The sequence below is a fragment of the Argopecten irradians genome, chromosome 3 (genome assembly GCF_041381155.1).
Source record: "Argopecten irradians isolate NY chromosome 3, Ai_NY, whole genome shotgun sequence".
Lineage (NCBI taxonomy): Eukaryota > Metazoa > Mollusca > Bivalvia > Pectinida > Pectinidae > Argopecten > Argopecten irradians.
Window position 1 is genome coordinate 5,768,080 of NC_091136.1, and position 20,160 is coordinate 5,788,239.

A 20,160-nucleotide genomic window follows, 5' to 3' on the forward strand; every position below is an offset into this window, starting at 1 on the left:
TAATAAAACACTCCTGCCAAGGAACTTTGTGATAACGTTGGTTGATACCGCATCGTAGGGTCTGACTTCACTATGATTGAATATACACGGACCTAGACTTACATATTGACCTTAGTACGCCTATATACCTACGGATCCATGGGACTCCATTCTGTACATCCATAGCGATATTTAGATTACATTTTATAATTGACTTTCTGTGAGTTCTAAAATACTATTGGAAAATAACGAGAAAAAAATATTAGGATATAACTAATTCTACAAAGAATAAAAATCTAATGTTTTGGAAAAATACGCAAATGACAACTACAGATTTTTTTTATCTTTATTTGAAGAACTCTAAGCTTCTTTGATCCAGGTCGATACGATACTTCAACGAGACTAACCTCGCGGTGTGGTCCTACATAATGTGATATATTATATCACGCGAGAATAATTGTGATAAATGATTCACATTATGCATATTATGGGATTTTTTTTAAAATATACCATTTCTTGTCTCTTGCTATAGGGGATTATGTAGACGACCCGTTGAACAATGTATTGGGGATTTTCCGCTTGTACGACACTAAGTCATGCCATTAAACGTGATTCCCTATCTATTTTTAGATGAGACCGGCTTTCCCACACATACATGAATATAAGCGACAGTTCGAGCCAAGCAATGTTATACACACATTTGTTCTGATTTAAATACACATAATGTTTAGCACATTAGCCAGACAACTGACGAGATCTACTACAGCCGTAACCAAGGGGAACTTCACAAAATGGTTCGTTCACTTTATGTAGTTTATCAGCTCAGAAGCATCAATAATCGAATAGATGCCACTTATGCCACTGATATGTGTTTCTTTAAATTAACATAGTTTTTTTTATCAGTATGTCTGTTTTTTAAAACAGCTGTTATTTTCTTTCCTATTTCCAGCCTAAGAAATGAAAGACCAATCTCCTACAAAATACGACAGATGCAGAACAAAGATTTACCAGCAGTCTATCAGATTCTGGACGGTGAGAAGTGGGTGATGGAGAAGGCGTATACGGAATGTGCATTTAAAACAGACCCTAAAGGATTCTTCGTGGCGGAGAAAGATGACGGAGAAATCATAGGTATATTTACTTTTATTCTGTTCTTTTCTAGCTTGTTCTTCGTGAGTTGTTTACCCTATTTTGCTACCTTTAAATTTCAGTTATAGTTGCTTGTTTTACATTTGGTTTAAGGCCTTCAGGGAATGGGATTTTGCATAATCTAATTATTGACAATGTGATTTGAATTTGATTTTAACAAACATATTTTAATAATAAATCTGTACTCGAATTCGCGATAACAAGACTAAAGTATCAATAATGTTATAACCCACAGGATCCCATGGTTACCTCTCCCACGCCAAAGACATGGCTACGATGGGATTGTGGATGGTAAAAAAGGACTACAGAAATTCCAATGTCGGATTGCAGCTGTACGGAAAAGTGAACAAGGCCGTTGGTAACAGTAACTTAGGAACGTTCGTCTGGCCATATTATGAGGAAAAGATTAAAGAGGAACATGGCGTCAAACCGAACAAAGCATACATGACGTGGTACAACTACGGACACATAGATCCACGGACATGTAGGAATAAGGTAAAGGAGGATTTCACTGTGGTACCCGTGTCTCAGGCCAAGGTATCAGACCTTCTTCAGTATGATACAGACATCCACAAACTGCCCAGAGAGGAGTACATAAAGAATTGGATAGAACACGAGAAGTCTAGGACCTATGTAGCCATGCGTGATGGAAAGGTGTGTGGGTATGGTGTGTTACGGTCTCAGGACTCGTACAACCAAATAGCGCCTCTATATGCAGATGATAAAAGTGTGGCCAAAGGATTATTTCGGCAGTTGGCAAGTGAAGTTCCCGCGGGAGAAAAGGTCGGGTTTTCAAGTCCATTTGAAAATTCTTCAGCCACAGAGTTCGCTGCTATGAATAAAATGATGAAACCAGGAATTCCCCTTGTGATGATGTATAAAGGTGAGCCGGTGGATGTAGATACTGACAAAGTGTATGCTGTGTCCTCCAATTCATTCGGTACATGTTAAAGACTATCTCACACTTCGGTGATACGGGTAACGATTTTGTAACGAGATATTGAACATGTGACTTCAGTGCTTATAACAGGTTGTGGCAAATTCTAATTATATTTAAATGCGTTTGTGATAATGTATGTTTCTTCATTATGTAAAACAACATTTTTATTTACAATAATGTTATTTGTTTTATTGATAATAAAAATACGATGTATTTCCTATGAAACTACAAGTGTATGGTGTTGTATCTTTTTTATGTATTGAAATCAGTTGTAGCACACAATGTAGAAGGCAGAACTTTCATGTCAATTAAATGTTTGTATTTTGTTTTCTCTTCAAAGTTCCGTGATTGAAAACATTCTACATTCAGTAATTATCATCATTTTATACTATAGATAATAAAATATTTTTGACAGAATTGCAACAGAAATTCTTTGATGAAAATAAAATCAATTTGAGGTGCGATTTAAAAAAATCAACAAAATTCCCGTTACGAAGTAATTATGCCTAATGATAAGTCTAATGTCAAATCAGCTAATCGACTAACATCATTATAAACCGGCATGCATGCAGTATAAACATTTAATTTGTGTTTTCAAATCATAATGTATGACATCACGATTGCATTTGTTCTGCTTCATATTTTCACATAATCTGATAGGTTCGTGGAAGAAAGACCTCCGCTGGGCCGTACCTTGGGGTGCGATGCGACTGAGGTCACTGTGGAGCGTGATGCGACTGGGGTCACTTGGGAGTGATGTGATGGTGGCAACACTCGGGTTTTACCACATCTTGTGACCCTCAAATAACCCTATCCTCCATGTATACATAATGAAAGAATCTTATTTTATTTCCGTACTTGGATGTGTATTTATAGAATGAAAAAGATCGAGAAAATCACAATTTTCGCCGAGGAAGATGTGAAGTGGCACTTGGCAAACTTCCGGGAAATTATACACACGCACAAACTCATCCTTCCTCCCACTCTTTCCATATAAAGTGATAAATGATGAATATTTTTCATCATAAAACCCATCGCTCTCATAACTGGCCAATAAGCCAAACATATAAATCAACATTTTATGGTTTGAAGTATTTAAGGTAATTGTGAGTTTGTTTTAGTGTGTTTTACTGTAACGTTTAGTTTTTTTGTTTTTTGTTTTTTGTTTGTTTTTTTTTTAGATATTTCCATTTTCTGAACGTTGCACTTGCTATTACTGAGAATGTACAAACTCATCTCTCCAAAATCAAAATTGCCCAAAAATATTTAGTGTTCCAAAATGAGTACGTTTTCAATACAATACAATTTTTCAATATCTAGAGATTATTAATTGACGATTTTGATATCGCGCCCCTTATCACTCTAGGGGTCCAGAAGTCAGCCAGATTGCTGCTATCAGGCCTCAGGATCATGTAACAGTCTTAAGGTCAAAATTATTTAAAGTTTATACAACGCCAATCAAAGGTGGCGTTACAAAAAGTTACATCAGTTATGATTGGCTAAGTCGAAACTTAAGTCTAAGATTTATTCAGGATCCCGGAGCTCTCCGTAAGATGTAATCAGTGGTAAACGGTCATGCCATAAATCATATGTTCGGTTTTGTATCTAAATAAGTGAAAAACGTTTATATCAAATTAACCTAAGTACATGCACCATCATTGACTAATAAAACACAAATATTTTAGTGTTTATTTTTTTTGAAAAATCGAACAAATTAGCAACCGTTAAACTAAATTGTAAAATGTAATCAAAAACCTTAATTGCTTGACTATTTTTTTTTCATTTTTTTTTTCAGCGGCGTATGAAAGAAATCGCTTGAAAACTTTGAGCGGATTTTCTCCAAAGTTTGTAAACGTTTACTTTTTCTACATAAAATGTCTCTATGGTGACATCACGATAACGTCGGGTTTTCCCACCATTCTCATTTCTCGTAGTGGTATGATAAATTGAAATATTTGTCCTATCTAAAAGTCAGAATTAATATGAAAAAGTATATAATGATATAACAGGAGTGACTGATCATCACTAAACATTTTTAAATAATAACTAAAAATTATGTGTTTGGCAAAGCGGAGTTGTTTCCCTTTCTGATCATGACGTCATTGATATCATCATCGGGTTAGATATTTTCTGCGTTCTGATTTAGAAGTCAACGCCTTCTCACGTCTGTTTACGCTAAAATTGTTTCTTTGTACAGAGGGAACTGTGAAATTCGTCATGAAAAGAAAAATCTGAAACTTGAGAGGTGATGCGATATATTTCTGTTCCTCGTAAGAGAAACAGATGTTAACGTAAATATACTTTATAAAACGTTGACTCCTAAGTCGGAACAACATACGATGGAAAGCTATTTACGTGAATTGTTTTCACTTGATGTCATCAATGTAAAAAAGTAATGACTTGATTTGTATGCCTTGGTAAAGTCGCATTCGATCAATTAAACGGTTCTTGTACCTGCTATTAATGCTATTGAACACAGTAACATGGTTATTTGGTGACAGAAACATGTGTCGAACCCTGTGAAATACACATTTTTTGCATATTTTAAAGTTTTACAGGCAACACAATCTACGAATCAACAGTAACATCTAACGTAAGGCCCGATGCGTACACACTTTTGATCAACTTAGTTATAATCAACTTCACCTCAGAAGTGATATATAGGTATACAAAATATCACTAGTTGAAGCAGGGGCAAAAACAACTTTTTTTTTTCATTACATCTTGTAATATTAGTTTTTAGAAATTCAGGATAATAGTATTTATAGTATATTGAAGTTAAATGAGGTTTTCCAAACCGCAAATTGTCATAGTGTGTTTATCGGTGATTAATTTGCAGTAAATGTGAAATATAAATAAAATAATGATGTAACTATATCGTTAAGGTAGCTCCATACTTTTGGGATTATGATTTTCTCCAAATTTTGTGTTTTAAGGAAATCCGTACGGCAGTGACCTCAAAAAACCTCAGAGATATCATCTAATTTTCACTTCATTGATTTAATTTGATATATTCATGATTTTAAACAAAAAATAATATATGTAGACAATTTTCGCCTATCGAAAAAATATCCAAGTGGAATGTCTTAGAGTCTTGGAGACAATTCTGGAATTCAAAACAACCTCGGCAGCTTCCGGTATAGCGTCAAATAAATTGGCGCGGTTTTCAAAACTATGGACCTACATTAATTTCAGACAAAAGCATATGTTCTATAAGATATCAAATTACCAATATATGGTCCTTATATCAGCCTTGGGTAATCAAAATGGTCAAGTAATAATGTCTAATTATCTTATACCTACTACTATATACCTTGTAATACCTTATGTCGAATGAGGTTGCATGACATGGCTATTTATTCAAGACTACCTCGTGACGTCACTGCGTCAAGAAAATTACTGTTTTCTCGTTAAGATCAAGAACAGGCAGGTTTTACTATGAATGATGCCAACAGCAGGACTTCCGTTTAATATCATGTAATATTCAAATATAGATAATTAATATGCAGTCGTCTTCCTACAATATTTTTTTAAAAAGATGGGTTTTTGTTACTGTCAAATTGTAAAACGAAAATGCGTAGGTATGAGAGAAAAATACTCTTTAATATTCATGAGGATATGAAGGATAGAGGTGTTTTTCGTTCGGGATCACAAAATGTTGTAAATTCTGCAGAAAGCCTATGTTTTACTTTATTTTGTACACAATTACCTAGAAATACTGTTGAATAATTCATGAATTATTCATGAATATTCTTCAATTATTCATGAATATTTTCATGCAATTCATGAACTTAAAACGTCATGCATAATTTAGGAAAAAATTTTCATTAACGTTCATAAATTCTTTCATAAATAAATTGTACATGAAAATTCATAAAATGTTCATGATTATTTTAGAAATATTTATGAACTTAAAACCATCATAAATTATCATGAATGTTTTTCATGACAATTCATGAGTTATTCATGAACTACAAGTCGCAGCAGTATTCACAAACAATTCATGAATATTCATGGACTGAAACAATCTATGAATATTCATGAACTTGAGTCGTGTTCATGAAGTTTAATGAATGCAAGTTGGAGTCAGCGGGATCTAAATTTCATATCTACTGAGGGTTCAGAATTGAAATTTTCTATTAAACCAATGACAATTTTATTGGAATCAGTTCAATATTTGATGAAACAAATTCTTATGACAATATGTATTATATATAATAATATATAACATCAGAGGAGTTTAACATGAAATCACCAAAAGTTTTCTGGGTTCATTATATGTTCATACTGCCACAGATAAGTGCTGGCAAAATCTGTTTTCAGTGATACGCAGCAATCAATTTCATAATACATTCGAAGCAGATTAGCATATGACAAAAACGTACCAATATCTATGCATAATTACTATAGCAATATCAGCGTGCAACAATTTCATGTTAAAAAGAACTGCAGATAAATCAAACCTTACTGAAAAGTGTTCATCTGTGCTTAAAGAAATCCAGGAATGGAATAATCCATTCACTAATGTGCCAAAACTTCCATCTTAAGATGAATAATGTTTCCCCTTCCACATGCCAGGAGATACAGCAGCCATTTTGGATTGTGACATTTTGGAAAATGTATATAGAAGTCTTGTGACTCATGTGGTCATGTGACAAGGCATGTGACTTAAGTGGATATTCATTAAAATTCATCAAAATGAATGAAGTAGCATGTCAAGAACCATTCATAAAGCTTTATGCATAACTGATATTTATTTAAATTCTTAAAAATGAATGAAACATTTTCATTCATTTTTTAAAGAATTTTAATGAATATAAGTCATGCATAAACCTTCATGGATAATTTTTGACACATTGATCACGAACAGTCATGAATGTTTCATGGATTCGTAAAACTTCAAGAAGAGTTCATGAAAGTCATTTGATGAATATTCATGAACTTTTTATCATGAACCATAATTTGCTAATATTCTTGAAAGTTCATGAATCATTAATAAGTGTTCATGATGTATTGAATACCATTTCGGAGGGGTATGGCTTTAACATTAAATATCAAATCAAATGCTACATTATATCACAGTATACTTTATACTTATGTTATCTTAGTATCATTGTTACTAGGAAGTAACGCTTGAATATAGAAATATAAACTACTACCTACGTAGGGTTCTTCCGACGCTAAATCAAATAATTGTGAATGATATAATGATGACGCTTTTTTGGTGGAAGTTGTAGGAATACTAAATCCCCGATGATGACGACGGGAAATTCGGCTTTTAGATTCCCCATTGATACCAATAAAAACATCCGCCTAATAGGCTATATAAGTGTCGATACACACTGGTCTGCATCACATTACGACCAGAAGATCATATGCAGCACAGTATCTGTACCACTTAGTATATCGCAAATATGTTCAGTACGCTAGCCAGACAAATTCAGAGATCTGCATCAGCTATAACTAGGGGAAACCTTACACAAAGGTAATTAATTTTAAAAACATGATATATAAATGATCGAATCCAACACTTCGGTATCGCTATCCAAAAAAACACTATGTTTTTAGGTGATTGTATTGTCTATTTCCTATTTCCAGCCTAAGAAATGAAAGACCAATCTCCTACAAAATACGACAAATGGAGAACAAAGATTTACCAGCTGTCAACCAGATTCTGGACGGTGAGAAGTGGGTGATGGAGAAGGCGTATACGGAATGTGCATTTAAAACAGATCCTAAAGGATTCTTCGTGGCGGAGAAAGATGACGGAGAAATCATAGGTAATTAAATGGTTTTTGTTTTCTTTTTTGCTTTTTTTTATTTTATTTTTTAATTTTCAAAAGTATAATTTTTATTAAAAAAATTAAGTATTATCCAAAATGTAGGCATAGGGGGCTTTGAAATATAATATCTCTATAGTTAGACCTTTCATAAAATTTTGATCTTGTACACACGTTACAAAAATACGTACATACACATATCAACATGAATATATTTTACTATTCAAAATTAGTTACTGAATTTGTTTTCTTTAAATGTGTCTTCATTTAATCGATCCGAAAATGACGAACATTTTAGATGAATATTACAATCCACCACATAATTGAATTAAAGTATCATTCAATATATTTTAGGATCCCACGGTTACCTCTCCCACGCCAAAGACATGGCTACGATGGGATTGTGGATGGTGAAAAAGGAATACAGAAATTCCAATGTCGGATTGCAGCTATACGGAAAAGTGAACCAGGCCGTCGGTAACAGTAACCTAGGAACGTTCGTCTGGCCATATTATGAGGAAAAAATTAAAGAGGAACATGGCGTCAAACCGAACAAAGCATACATGACGTGGTACAACTACGGACACATAGATCCACGGACATGTAGGAATAAGGTAAAGGAGGATTTCACTGTGGTACCCATGTCCCAGGTCAGGGTATCGGATCTTCTTCAGTATGATACAGGCATCCACAAACTGCCCAGAGAGGAGTACATAAAGAATTGGATAGAACACGAGAAGTCTAGGACCTATGTAGCCATGCGTGATGGAAAGGTGTGTGGGTATGGTGTGTTACGGTCTCAGGACTCGTACAACCAAATAGCGCCTCTATATGCAGATGATAAAAGTGTGGCCAAAGGATTATTTCGGCAATTGGCAAGTGAAGTTCCCGCGGGAGAAAAGGTTGGGTTTTCAAGTCCATTTGAAAATTCTTCAGCTACAGAGTTCGCTGCTATGAATAAAATGATGAAACCAGGAATTCCCCTTGTGATGATGTATAAAGGTGAGCCGGTGGATGTAGATACTGACAAAGTGTATGCTGTGTCCTCCAACTCATTCGGTACATGTTAAAAACTATCTCACACTTCGGTGATACGGGTAACGATTTTGTAACGAGATATTGAACATGTGACTTCCGTGCTTATAACAGGTTGTGTCAAATTCTAATTATATTTAGATGCGTGTGTGATAATGTATGTTTCTTCATTATGTAAAACAACAAATGTTCAATTTGTGATATGGATAATGGCATATACTTGTAAGGTTCTCAAAAAAGAAAAAAAAAAAAAAAAAAATGATAGTATGGTTGTTATCTACCTCTAATGTTTTACTGTGATGTTTCAATCAATTGAGTTAAATGATAATACAGTATGTATTTATTGAGTTATTTATTGAAATGAATAAACTTATTTAAACTTTAAGATCAATTGCGCTTGTTATATGTTATTAAAGAGAAGAGCTATCCCCTATATATGTTGACAATACTATATGTATATTATCAAGTCACAACATTTTACTTGCGTTATATGCAGTGTCACCGATTATTATACCCCACCTTCGTTTAGAATGGTCTATTTATCATAAGACATTGAACAAGTTAGTTTCACTGGAATCAGAAGGACGTCACCTCAGAGATTTCCCTTAATTAATATATCCTATTATAATCAATAATGAAGATATATCCTGGAAGCACCGCACGTTAACGGAAGTGGACGTCTTCTGCAACATCAACCAACAATGGCAATGATGTTGCTTTTTAAGATGCCTCAAGCAATAAATAAATCTTTAAAATGTGTCGTGCAGCCATTTTGAATGATTTTGGCTTATATTGTGGAGTGAGGACATAGAGTTGATATCAATGAGGGCAGTCTGATGGATTTAGCATCGGTGTTGACAAATAGCTGTATTGGTTACGTCATTTAGATAATTTGATGGTGTTGATTTTGTTAAGTATAATAGAATATTTGGAACGATTTATTTTAACTCTATCTATGGAGGTCAATTCTAGATGTATCCCTCCACAGAGGACCACATTTGTAAAACGTAATAGTGTGCGAATTTGTCATCACAATGAGACACAGCCGACTATACATTGTCAATAGTTTATACACTAGAAGATGGCTGCCTGCCTTAGTTTTAATACAGAGTACTAACCTAAGAAACAGTAGACAATATTCCCATGCCAGGCTTTCAATTATGGTTTTATGACACTTAAAACAGATTCATTACACATACTATGATCGTCACTAAGGCAATTGTCTGGTTATTTTCACCAAACAAAATCTGTGACTGGATTAAATAATATATATAAATGGCATATTGTGAAATGTTGTTGTTAACATGATTGTAAATTACATGATGGTAGGTCCAACCACGGAACACTTGAGATGTGGCGTGATGTGATTAAACACTTAAGTCTATGTACAATGTATTATGTGCATGTATACACGAGGATACGGACACGAATAAAATGTAGCAAACCACATTTATCTAATTGGTGGATAAAATTACCCTATTATCTCCTGATAAGGTACTTTTGACCATCATCATCATCATCATCATCATCATCATCATCATCATCATCATTATAATCATTATCATTATCATCATCATCATCATCATCATCATCATCATCATCATCATCATCATCATATCATTGATCATCATCATCATCATCATCATCATCATCATCATCATCATCATTATCATTATCATCATTATCATCATTATAATCATTATCATCATCATCATCATCATCATCATCATCATCATCATCATCATCATCATCATCATCATCATCACCATCATCATCATCATCATCATCATATCATCATCATCATCATCATCATCATCATCATCATAATATACTTTTGATCATCAGCATCATCATCATCATCATCATCATCATCATCATCATCATCATCATCATCATCATCATCATCATCATAATATACTTTTGATCATCATCATCATCATCATCATCATCATCATCATCATCATCATCATCATCATCATCATCATCATCATCATCTCATCATCATATCATCAGCATCATCATCATTAACAGCAGCAGTAGTAGTAGCAGCAGCAGCCGCAGCATTATCATCACCAACATCCTCATCATCCCAGCATCATCATCATACTGTATCATCATTATCATCATCATTACTTACCAACGTCGCCATCATCATGGACCAAAACAGTTAACAGTCTATATGATATCTTACTTAAAAAGACATTAGTCTTCCGTTATGTAGATAATTGTTTTCACAAGAACCAGTGCTGTAGGGGAGATTTGATCTTCCTAGAGTTGGTATATACGCCACTCACACCGTTGTTTAAATATTATTATGCATGCAATAGCGTAAAGGAAATGTACAAGAATGTTAAGTTTACTCATACATATGTTTTGTTCTGAATAACTATATCACTTCATTATTATCAATAAAATAATTGGTAACTAATATTTATATCTCATTCAAAGCGTTATAAGGGAGGATGATATATAAACATTAATGTATCTATACACTAACAAGTAACAACTCAACAACCATATTGAATGAATAAGGCCATCCTCTCGAAGGGTGACAGAGTATTTATTAAATCGACAGCGAATGATATTCCAATATAATACATGATAAACTTTAAACGTGAAATACATATAAAACAATATTTGTTTCATGAAATAATACACCAAAATGAAAATGTGGGGTTTACATAGAGTACAAAACCGCCAAACCATTGGCGTTTACAAAAGGTACAAAACCGCCACACCACTGGGGTTGACAAAAGGTACAAAACCACCATTCCACTTGGGTTTACAAAGGCTACAAAACCGCCACACCACTGGGGTTTACAAAGGGTACAAAACCGCAAAACCACTGGGGTTTACGAAGTAAAAAACACCCTGGAAAATACATGTAAAACATATTTGTTCCATGAAGTAAAAAGCCTCCAAACCTCTGGGGTTTACAAAGTAAATAACTTTGTAGTACATCGGTATTGCCAGTCTCTGATGTGGTAAAACCATGTCATCACCATTGAAAACACGGACGAAAGGCTAAAAACAAGGATCCTGTGCGAAACAACATTTTAGTGTCATTTAAAACATTATTTTAAAGCAAAAAATGAATATGCTAATATTTCATATTATTATTTAGTATAATATGTAATATTTATCGTTTATCATCAGCTGTTGCCTCGCATATTATCTTAAGTGTTTTTCCACAATCGCCATTCGATAGCACGCCACCGTCGTTAATTTTCATACACCCTTCCTTACTGGACACTGTTTCTTGTTTTAGAGGCAATCCTGATAACCACGCAAATCCACCGACATCGCTATCCCATGATGCACCAACCCAGAACTCTAAAACCAAAATTCCAATGTAAACAAAAAACCATTCATTGTGTTTTTCAAATGTGACGTAAAGAAATTAAACCTTGTAACCATTACTTTCTACAGAAATTACCTTACTGATATTATTTTGGATGTCCATATTGCATATTTACGCGAATATATTATTTATGCATAATTATTTAAGCAAGTTTCTGAAACTGGGTAAGGAGTATTATAAGAGATTATTCTTATACAATAATATATTTTATATGTATAATAGAATTATCAAAGGAGTGTTCTCTTAGAAATGAAGGTTAAGAAGAAAATAAAACAACAAACAAAAAATAACACCACCCCCCCCCAAAAAAAAAAAAAAAAAAAAAAAAAAAAAAAAAAAAAAAAAAAACAGGTAATGATATCCGAACATTTAATTAGGGAATAGATGTTTATTTTGTTGAGAATATGAGAAGCCGGGTTACATAAAATTTACACGGGCTCCATTATCATTATACCCTCATGACCTCCTAAGGAAAGGAAAACAAAAACAAAAACAGGTAGTGATATCCGAACATTTAATTAGGGAAAAGATGTTTATTTTGTTGAGAATATGAGGGTATAATGATAATGGAGCACGTGTAAGTTATGTAACCCCGGCGAAGCCGGGATACATAAAATTTACACGGGCTCCATTATCATTATACCCTCATAACCTCAACAAAATAAACATCTATTCCTTATATTTACAGTTTTTCAAGTAAACCAATATTATTTTTCCCGCGGCAGTTGCATATTTTTTATTAAAATACCCATATTTTTTCTCTCCCGTCATCGTCAACGAATTAGATTGAACAGCTGATTGGAATCGAGTCATTCTAACATTATACACCGATAATGATAATAATAGAAAGCATGGTTATTGAGTCCATGTCAGTGCAAACTGTAAATATTTTACAATACCTTACCACCTTTGAGGTAAAAAAATCCATGAGAGATCTCTTACCACCAACCAGTGGTCCAATCAACGTTCCCAATGCCAGTTGTTGTGTTGCCGTTGCAGCCACCACTAATATAGCCGACATATTCTCGCAGTATTGTTTGGCATTCTGCCAGTTATCCTCATGCGTACTAGTGTACAGGCAGGAGCCAAACCCACCATTGTAAAGATACGGCTGAACACAGGAAGCTAGATGCGTGACGAGAAAGTTAATCAATAGATATTTTTATAATCATATTTTTAAAAAAATGCTTTAAAAGTGCACTATACAAGAAGACACAACACGAATATACCGCAGTCTCCCAAAACACGACCCTAACACTTCATACACGCAACACACTGCATACATGAGAGGTCATCCTTACATGACCATGGCTGTTAATTGGAAGTTAATTAATCTAACAAACAAAAAAACAACAAAAACTAGCAATTTTCGTTCTCCGAAAACATACCGGTTATAAATTTTGAAATTTCAGTAAAAGTAATAGACAAATTATTTATAAGCCTTTTGCTTTACTTATGTTGAATCTGAAATGACCATGGCTGTTAATTGGAAGTTAATTAATCTAACAAAAAAATAGACAAATTATTTATAAGCCTTTTGCTTTACTTATGTTGAATCTGAAATATTTCTCCGAAAGATATAAATCTTTCAATTGGTTTTTTGGTAAATTTGGTATTAACGCATACTTTTAACAATCGTGGGAAGATACTAGAAAAAGGTTCAATATATTTGCGGACAACAAAAATAAACTGATCAAAACATACCACTGAAGTGGTGCCAAAAAAACCCATTATAAAGACACTGCGACACTAAAATCGGTCGCCTTTTATGATCAGGCAAAGAAAGTTTGAAGTATCCGTTAAAAGTTATTAGTTTGTTTGATTTATTAACGTCCTATTAACAGCTATAGTCATGTAAGGACGGCAAAAATTCTTAACTAATTTTGTAAACATTTGAGGAAAACATACTTGTCGTCGATGTTTCTATAGTTGCTGTAGATAGTGCTCCAGATGTACTTGTAGCCGTTTCTGTAGTTGTAGATGGCGCTACGGATGTACTTGTAGCCGTTTCTGTAGTTGTAGATGGCGCTACAGATGTACTAGTAGCCGTTTCTGTAGTTGTAGATGGCGCTACGGATGTACTTGTAGCCGTTTCTGTAGTTGTAGATAGCGCTACAGATGTACTAGTAGCCGTTTCTGTAGTTGTAGATGGCGCTACAGATGTACTAGTAGCCGTTTCTGTAGTTGTAGATGGCGCTGCAGATGTACTTGTAGCCGTTTCTGTAGTTGTAGATGGCGCTGCAGATGAACTTGTAGCTGTTTCTGTAGTTGTAGATGGCGCTGCAGATGTACTTGTTGCTGTAGTTGTAGATGGCGCCGCAGATGTACTTGACGATGCTTCTAAAGTTGTTTTATATGGCGTTGCAGATGTACTTGTAGATATTTCTGTAGTTGTAGATGGCGCTCCATATGTTCTTGTATCTGCAAATGAAATAGAGGATTGTCATACAAGGAAACATTGGATTTCATATTATTAATTTATTGTTATAATACTACTTTGCAACATTTTGTTTCTGCTTGTTTTATTTCCTTATCGGATAATCAACCAAATTTCATTCACACAAAGACTTGCTCTCTAAAGAATTGTCTTTAACAATTATCTAAACTCAAAACATGTACTTGAAACTATGGGCATGATGTTACCTTTGTCTTGATTCTTTTATTTCCTTATACGTGCACTATTGAAGAATCAATGCATTTTTGCAAAAGGAATTCTAAATAAAAACAATACTATGCATGCTACCAGTGCCGTGGTGGTCAAAATGTCTCGACAGGTTAACATAAGGCCTCTACTTTTGTGAGCTCGAATCTCGTGTTGGGCAGTGGGCAGATACTAACAACTTGTGGTGGTTTTTCTCCGGGTACTCCGGTTTTCCTCCACCTATATATCTGACACGTCCTTAAATTACCATGGATGTTGTTAATATGACGTTTTACTTAATACAACCAAACGAAACCAAACCCTACCAGAGTTCTTAATCGTATAATGGATTGTGCTTTAAAAACCCATCGAGACAATGATAGTTAATAAGTACATAGATTATCTTTATATGTTGAGTACTTTGTTTTATAGCTATTAATAGTAGAAATAATGTTGTAATTGATGTAATATGTAATATTATATCCGGAGATTTAACAATAGCATAGCTTTATCATATGCGAACAGATAGCTAGCTACAGAAGCAATTTGCTAATCTAAATTTTCAGCAGCCATTCGAGCTGGTTAAATAAATCATCTTGTGGGTGTTGTTGGCCAAACCAGATAGAGTTAACGACGATATACACAGAGCGGATTTTCTGATATACAAAATGATAAGATTGTGACTGCAGCTACTTTATTTCGATATTGTTTTAGATATAAAAAAAACCTTGGCTTTTCCTATCAATACAAAAAATGTAGAGATATTGATTGGTGGAAATATGATTTCTCGAAAGTATATCGCACGCGATAAAGGTGGTTTACAAAACCCCATGTATCTTATAAGAATACTAGACTTGCCTTAGTAATGCTCCCATACGCTTAAAGATATTTTAGAAATTGATCGTCAAAATTATTACTTGCTCAGACGAAAACTACCTCTCAGTCCGATGATTTCAAAGTTTATAGATTTCCGTTTCAGCACAACCTTTTTTTCTGTTTTGCGAAGATAAAAATGTGGCTTGAACATTGTATATCTATAATCTATAGCTATCGTATACGTCGTAATTAACTAAATCTGAATATAATAAAAGAATATCGACTTGTAAACCAAAGTCTAGTTCAAAATCAATTATGGGCGACTGAAATAGTTCCTTGTAGCTTTCGTCTTAAGTTATATAATGAATCGTACTGAACAGTTATATGTAAAACGTCACCACAATTCTAGATTGATCAAGCGAGTGTAAATAGGCCAATGTAAAATTTGATCAAGCGAGTGTAAATAGGCCAATGTAAAATTTGATCAAGCGAGTGTAAATAGGCCAATATGAAATGTGATCCAACGATGATAAATAGGCCAATATGAAATGTGATCCAGCGATAATAAATAGGCCAATATTAATGTGATCAGCGATGATAAATAGGCCAATGTAATTTGATCAAGCAAGGGTAATAACCAATGTATTCAATTTGATCAAGCAAGGGTAAAAGTACAATATTAATTTGATCAAGAAAGGGTAAACAGTACAATATTTAATTGATCAAGAAAGGGTAAATAGAATAAAATTTTATGTGATCAAGCAAGGATAAATAGGTCAAAATTTTAAATGATCAAGCGAGGTTAAATAGGCCAACATTTGATTTGTTCAAGTAAAGCCATATTAAATCAACAAGTAAACAATTTCACCAAGCAAGGATCAGCTGAGGGTAGCTAGGCTAATTAACAAAAGTATAGCTATCTAATTTTGTCTGTATGCAGAGTACTAACTGTACAATGATGGTATAACCATGTGATCCAAAGAGTGAGCGTCCTCCGATTATTGACTTTCCTCTCGGTAAAAACGTTAGGCCCATCCTGGTTCAATCGTACATACTAAGTGCGATTGCTTATGATATACAACATCTATTTCATTTCTGCTTCGTAGGTCAAGGTATTGAATGTCTTATTGAAAAAAATGTGCAGGAACCGTGATAAAATTTTGTCGACATAAAAACCTCGTTCACTACGTAATTCTGGAATGTACAAAATTTCCAATATTCATCAAGCGTAAATCCGCCTCTTTGTATGAAATGTCATTAAAAAAACAAATTCTAAAAAGATGTTGACATAACCGTCTGTTTTCAATGGATTATTTTCATGATATAATCCTTGTTCGACTCATAGTTTATGATGAAATTGCTGTGGCGACGTTGAAATCATTTCCAGGTATAGTGTCAGATGGCGATCGCGAAGAAGGCCTAGTACTTTAAACACATTATTTTTCAAAGTAAATTATCCTATACAAGTAAAACTGCTGAGTGAATTTGCGACTCGAATTATGGTCCTATACTTGCTGTAATTTTTGCTGAATATATTTCCATTATGCGTAATGAGAATATGCTCAGACATATTAAACAAATACAAGTAAAAATAATGTGAAGATATTCAGTACAATTAAACAAGTAAAAATGATGTGTTATTATTGAATGTAAACGGAAAATTATACAATTCAATGTATTCGAAACAAAGTAGAAGTGAATCAATTGACTAATTTACGGTCAGTTGTAAACAATTCACGGTCAGTTGTTCAAAATGAGCATAACGGTAACAGTATAGCAGATCCCAATTACGACTAATAAAGCCTTTATACAAAACTGGCCGCTGGTTTGTTTGTTTGTTTTATTATTATTAATATTTGTATTTAGAAAATATCATGTAAATCCCAAAATATCCATTCGAAAAACATCATAAAACATTTGTAATTTAGGCCAATCGATCGTAGAGCAAACAAAACACAATAATTTCGACCGTTTCATCGATGCTAGAGACAGATATTACGGATAGACAGGGGGTTTGGAAAGGCCATAAATGCATTGATAAATAATCGAATCGATAATTCAGGCAGAAAAGCTGCATTTTTACTCCATTTAGGAGGGTAAAATTGAAGTGACGTAGCTTTACGATATCACAATGTAATGTGCTATCTAATAATGGGCAAGAAAGGGAGCGATCTAGACTTTCTTTTAAGATGACAATTTTTAAATTTTAAGGGGAAATACGATACATGCATCACTGCATCCTGAATATTGGGGATAGACGTTTCACGTCGTTTTAACGTTCAACTTTGTTTCGGGTTAAAACTATATTTCAAGATCTAATCTCCAGTAGATTCAACAAAAATAATATTAGATCACCTAAATAATGCATATTAACCAAAGTTTGTTTAAAAGTCAGTAGACATGCGCCCTTTATATCCAACTCTGGCTATTCAAATAATTACGATGTTTGTATGTTGAAGTGCTGTATATAAATCCTGTGGTAAATTAAAATCCAGTGGCAAGTTGAAAATGGCTTCTGCTTCAGATCTTCCATCTTAATTCTGCCTTTTCATTACTCAGGCTATTCTACTCAATTTCACGTGGACATTTGATTTCAAAATGGTTGTGTTTTTTTTTAATTAATTTCGATTTTGAATAATAACTGTGTTACTGTAAACCGAAATGTTTTCTCGAGTTTTTTATTTTCATGAAATTGTATAAATATTTCGCGAAATTGTTATTTTCACAATAAATATACCATCATCAATTTTAAAAAAAATAAGCTCCATACATACAATATTACACTTAATCAGTGTAAAGCCACCACGCGTAATATTCACCGTTTGCAGTGATATACCGTTATGTAAAATCTTGCTCATGTTTTGTTGATTTTTCTTACCTGTACATATAGTGTTACCGTTATGTAGCACATGGCATTCGTGAAAAGGAGGGCAGGTATACTTCAGACAGTCTGAGTCCTGGGGAAACATTTAGAAATGATTATAAAATGAAATGTTATATTTAAGCTTTATTATATAATGTATATTGATGCATTCTAGAAAACTCAACTACTGAAAGAATAAAGTTATCATTTCATATCAACCAGTTTTTATTGTACTTTATGTTAACGGTATGATAACTATAGGACTTTAAATGAGTTTTCATTTCATATAGATTCAATTTTTCCTGACGCCATTTTATTATTTCGTCCATGACGTCACAATGAATATATCGCCAATGCAAATAGCTCCAGGTCATATTATAACAGCGACATATGCAGAACTATTACACGAGCGAAATATCTCAATATCAGGTGGTTTATGTAATAAAGTTTAATTAAAAAAAAAAACTAAAAATAAAGCTAAATGAAAATTCTAAAAAGAAAACTGTGTTCACCTGTGAGCTGGATTCATTCATATTCCTAAATACACTACCATCTCTTTTAGAAAGGGTTTTTGTGTCGTCAAACGAGCTTGTGTTAAGTTCACAAAGGAGTTGGTGTTTGATGTAGTTAAGACTCCTACAGTCCTGCCGCCTCTGACACATTGACGTACACTGCTGATAGCCACACGTGAGGATTGTCTGGTAGGTATACCCTTCTAACGACATCCCTTCTATGGTATCCTCGTGTAAACGTTCACACACGTCAACAGCGAAAACAACTGCAAGTAAATAGCCATCATTTATGAGAGAAATATGGTATCCATTGTTGTTAATCTTTATTTCATCATTTCATAACTAGTAATATCAAATAAAACAAATCACACATGGTGGTAAGAGCCTATTTGAGAACTAGAATATATGGCCAGGCATTTGGTCACAGTTGCCTGGTGGTCAGAGCCTATTCGAGAACTAGAATATATAACCAGGCATTTGATCACAGTTGATATTACTTTGAGGTATTAACTTAACATGGACATCAGATTCGCACTTTTGGTGAGTACAAACACGAATCTTGAATGTGCCAAAGAATGGAGATTCCTCTGGAGACAACGCACTCTCATTCCTCTCAATGAAGCAATATGAAGTTAGTTCCATTACACAATTAACTCAGAAAAAATGACAGCTCACAACACTGTTAGAAAGTTGAGGCTCATTAGAAGATGCCGGAAAAAAGATTATATTTGAAACAATTTAATTGATCAAATGAACTAAACAAAATGATAATAATAAAAAAAACATTATTAAAAGGTTTATGTCTATAATTGTTACAGAAGTTAATGTAATTTAACAACGGGGCAAAACAGATAAAATAAATTAAAAAATAAATAAAAATGACGTCCTCGCTACCCGATACAGAAGCGACGACTAAGGAACAATATCATACTTACATACTTATATACTTAAATCGAGAGAATAACCAAGGAAGCTTATCGATTGTTACACATTGCAAAACAAAATAATTTAATTTCCCAAATTGATCACTTACCAAACATCAATCTACAACTGCACAATATTCCACAAAGGAGTCCTTGAAGTG

General features: G+C 33.8%; 3 protein-coding genes across 3 annotated transcripts in view; 2 read left to right on the top strand and 1 right to left on the bottom strand.

Moving 5' to 3' along the window:
- LOC138317395 (small ribosomal subunit protein eS19) overlaps positions 1-20,160 on the bottom strand; it is a 332,587-nt gene that overhangs the window by 250,460 nt on the left and 61,967 nt on the right. The window lies entirely within an intron of this gene.
- On the top strand, positions 646-2,293 carry LOC138317388 (uncharacterized). Its single transcript, XM_069259013.1, has 3 exons — positions 646-773; positions 929-1,110; positions 1,364-2,293. The coding sequence occupies exons 1-3, from the start codon at positions 703-705 to the stop codon at positions 2,077-2,079; spliced, it is 969 nt and encodes a 322-aa protein (XP_069115114.1). The 5' UTR covers positions 646-702; the 3' UTR covers positions 2,080-2,293.
- Positions 7,399-9,266, top strand: LOC138317389 (uncharacterized). Its single transcript, XM_069259015.1, has 3 exons — positions 7,399-7,553; positions 7,667-7,848; positions 8,203-9,266. The coding sequence occupies exons 1-3, from the start codon at positions 7,483-7,485 to the stop codon at positions 8,916-8,918; spliced, it is 969 nt and encodes a 322-aa protein (XP_069115116.1). The 5' UTR covers positions 7,399-7,482; the 3' UTR covers positions 8,919-9,266.

Coding starts and splice junctions, on each gene's coding strand:
- LOC138317389 (XM_069259015.1), top strand. CDS start 7,483: ATGTTCAGTACGCTAGCCAGACAAATTCAGAGATCTGCATCAGCTATA. Junction 7,554..7,666: donor AGGGGAAACCTTACACAAAG/GTAATTAATTTT, acceptor TCCTATTTCCAG/CCTAAGAAATGAAAGACCAA. Junction 7,849..8,202: donor AGATGACGGAGAAATCATAG/GTAATTAAATGG, acceptor AATATATTTTAG/GATCCCACGGTTACCTCTCC.
- LOC138317388 (XM_069259013.1), top strand. CDS start 703: ATGTTTAGCACATTAGCCAGACAACTGACGAGATCTACTACAGCCGTA. Junction 774..928: donor AAGGGGAACTTCACAAAATG/GTTCGTTCACTT, acceptor TCCTATTTCCAG/CCTAAGAAATGAAAGACCAA. Junction 1,111..1,363: donor AGATGACGGAGAAATCATAG/GTATATTTACTT, acceptor TATAACCCACAG/GATCCCATGGTTACCTCTCC.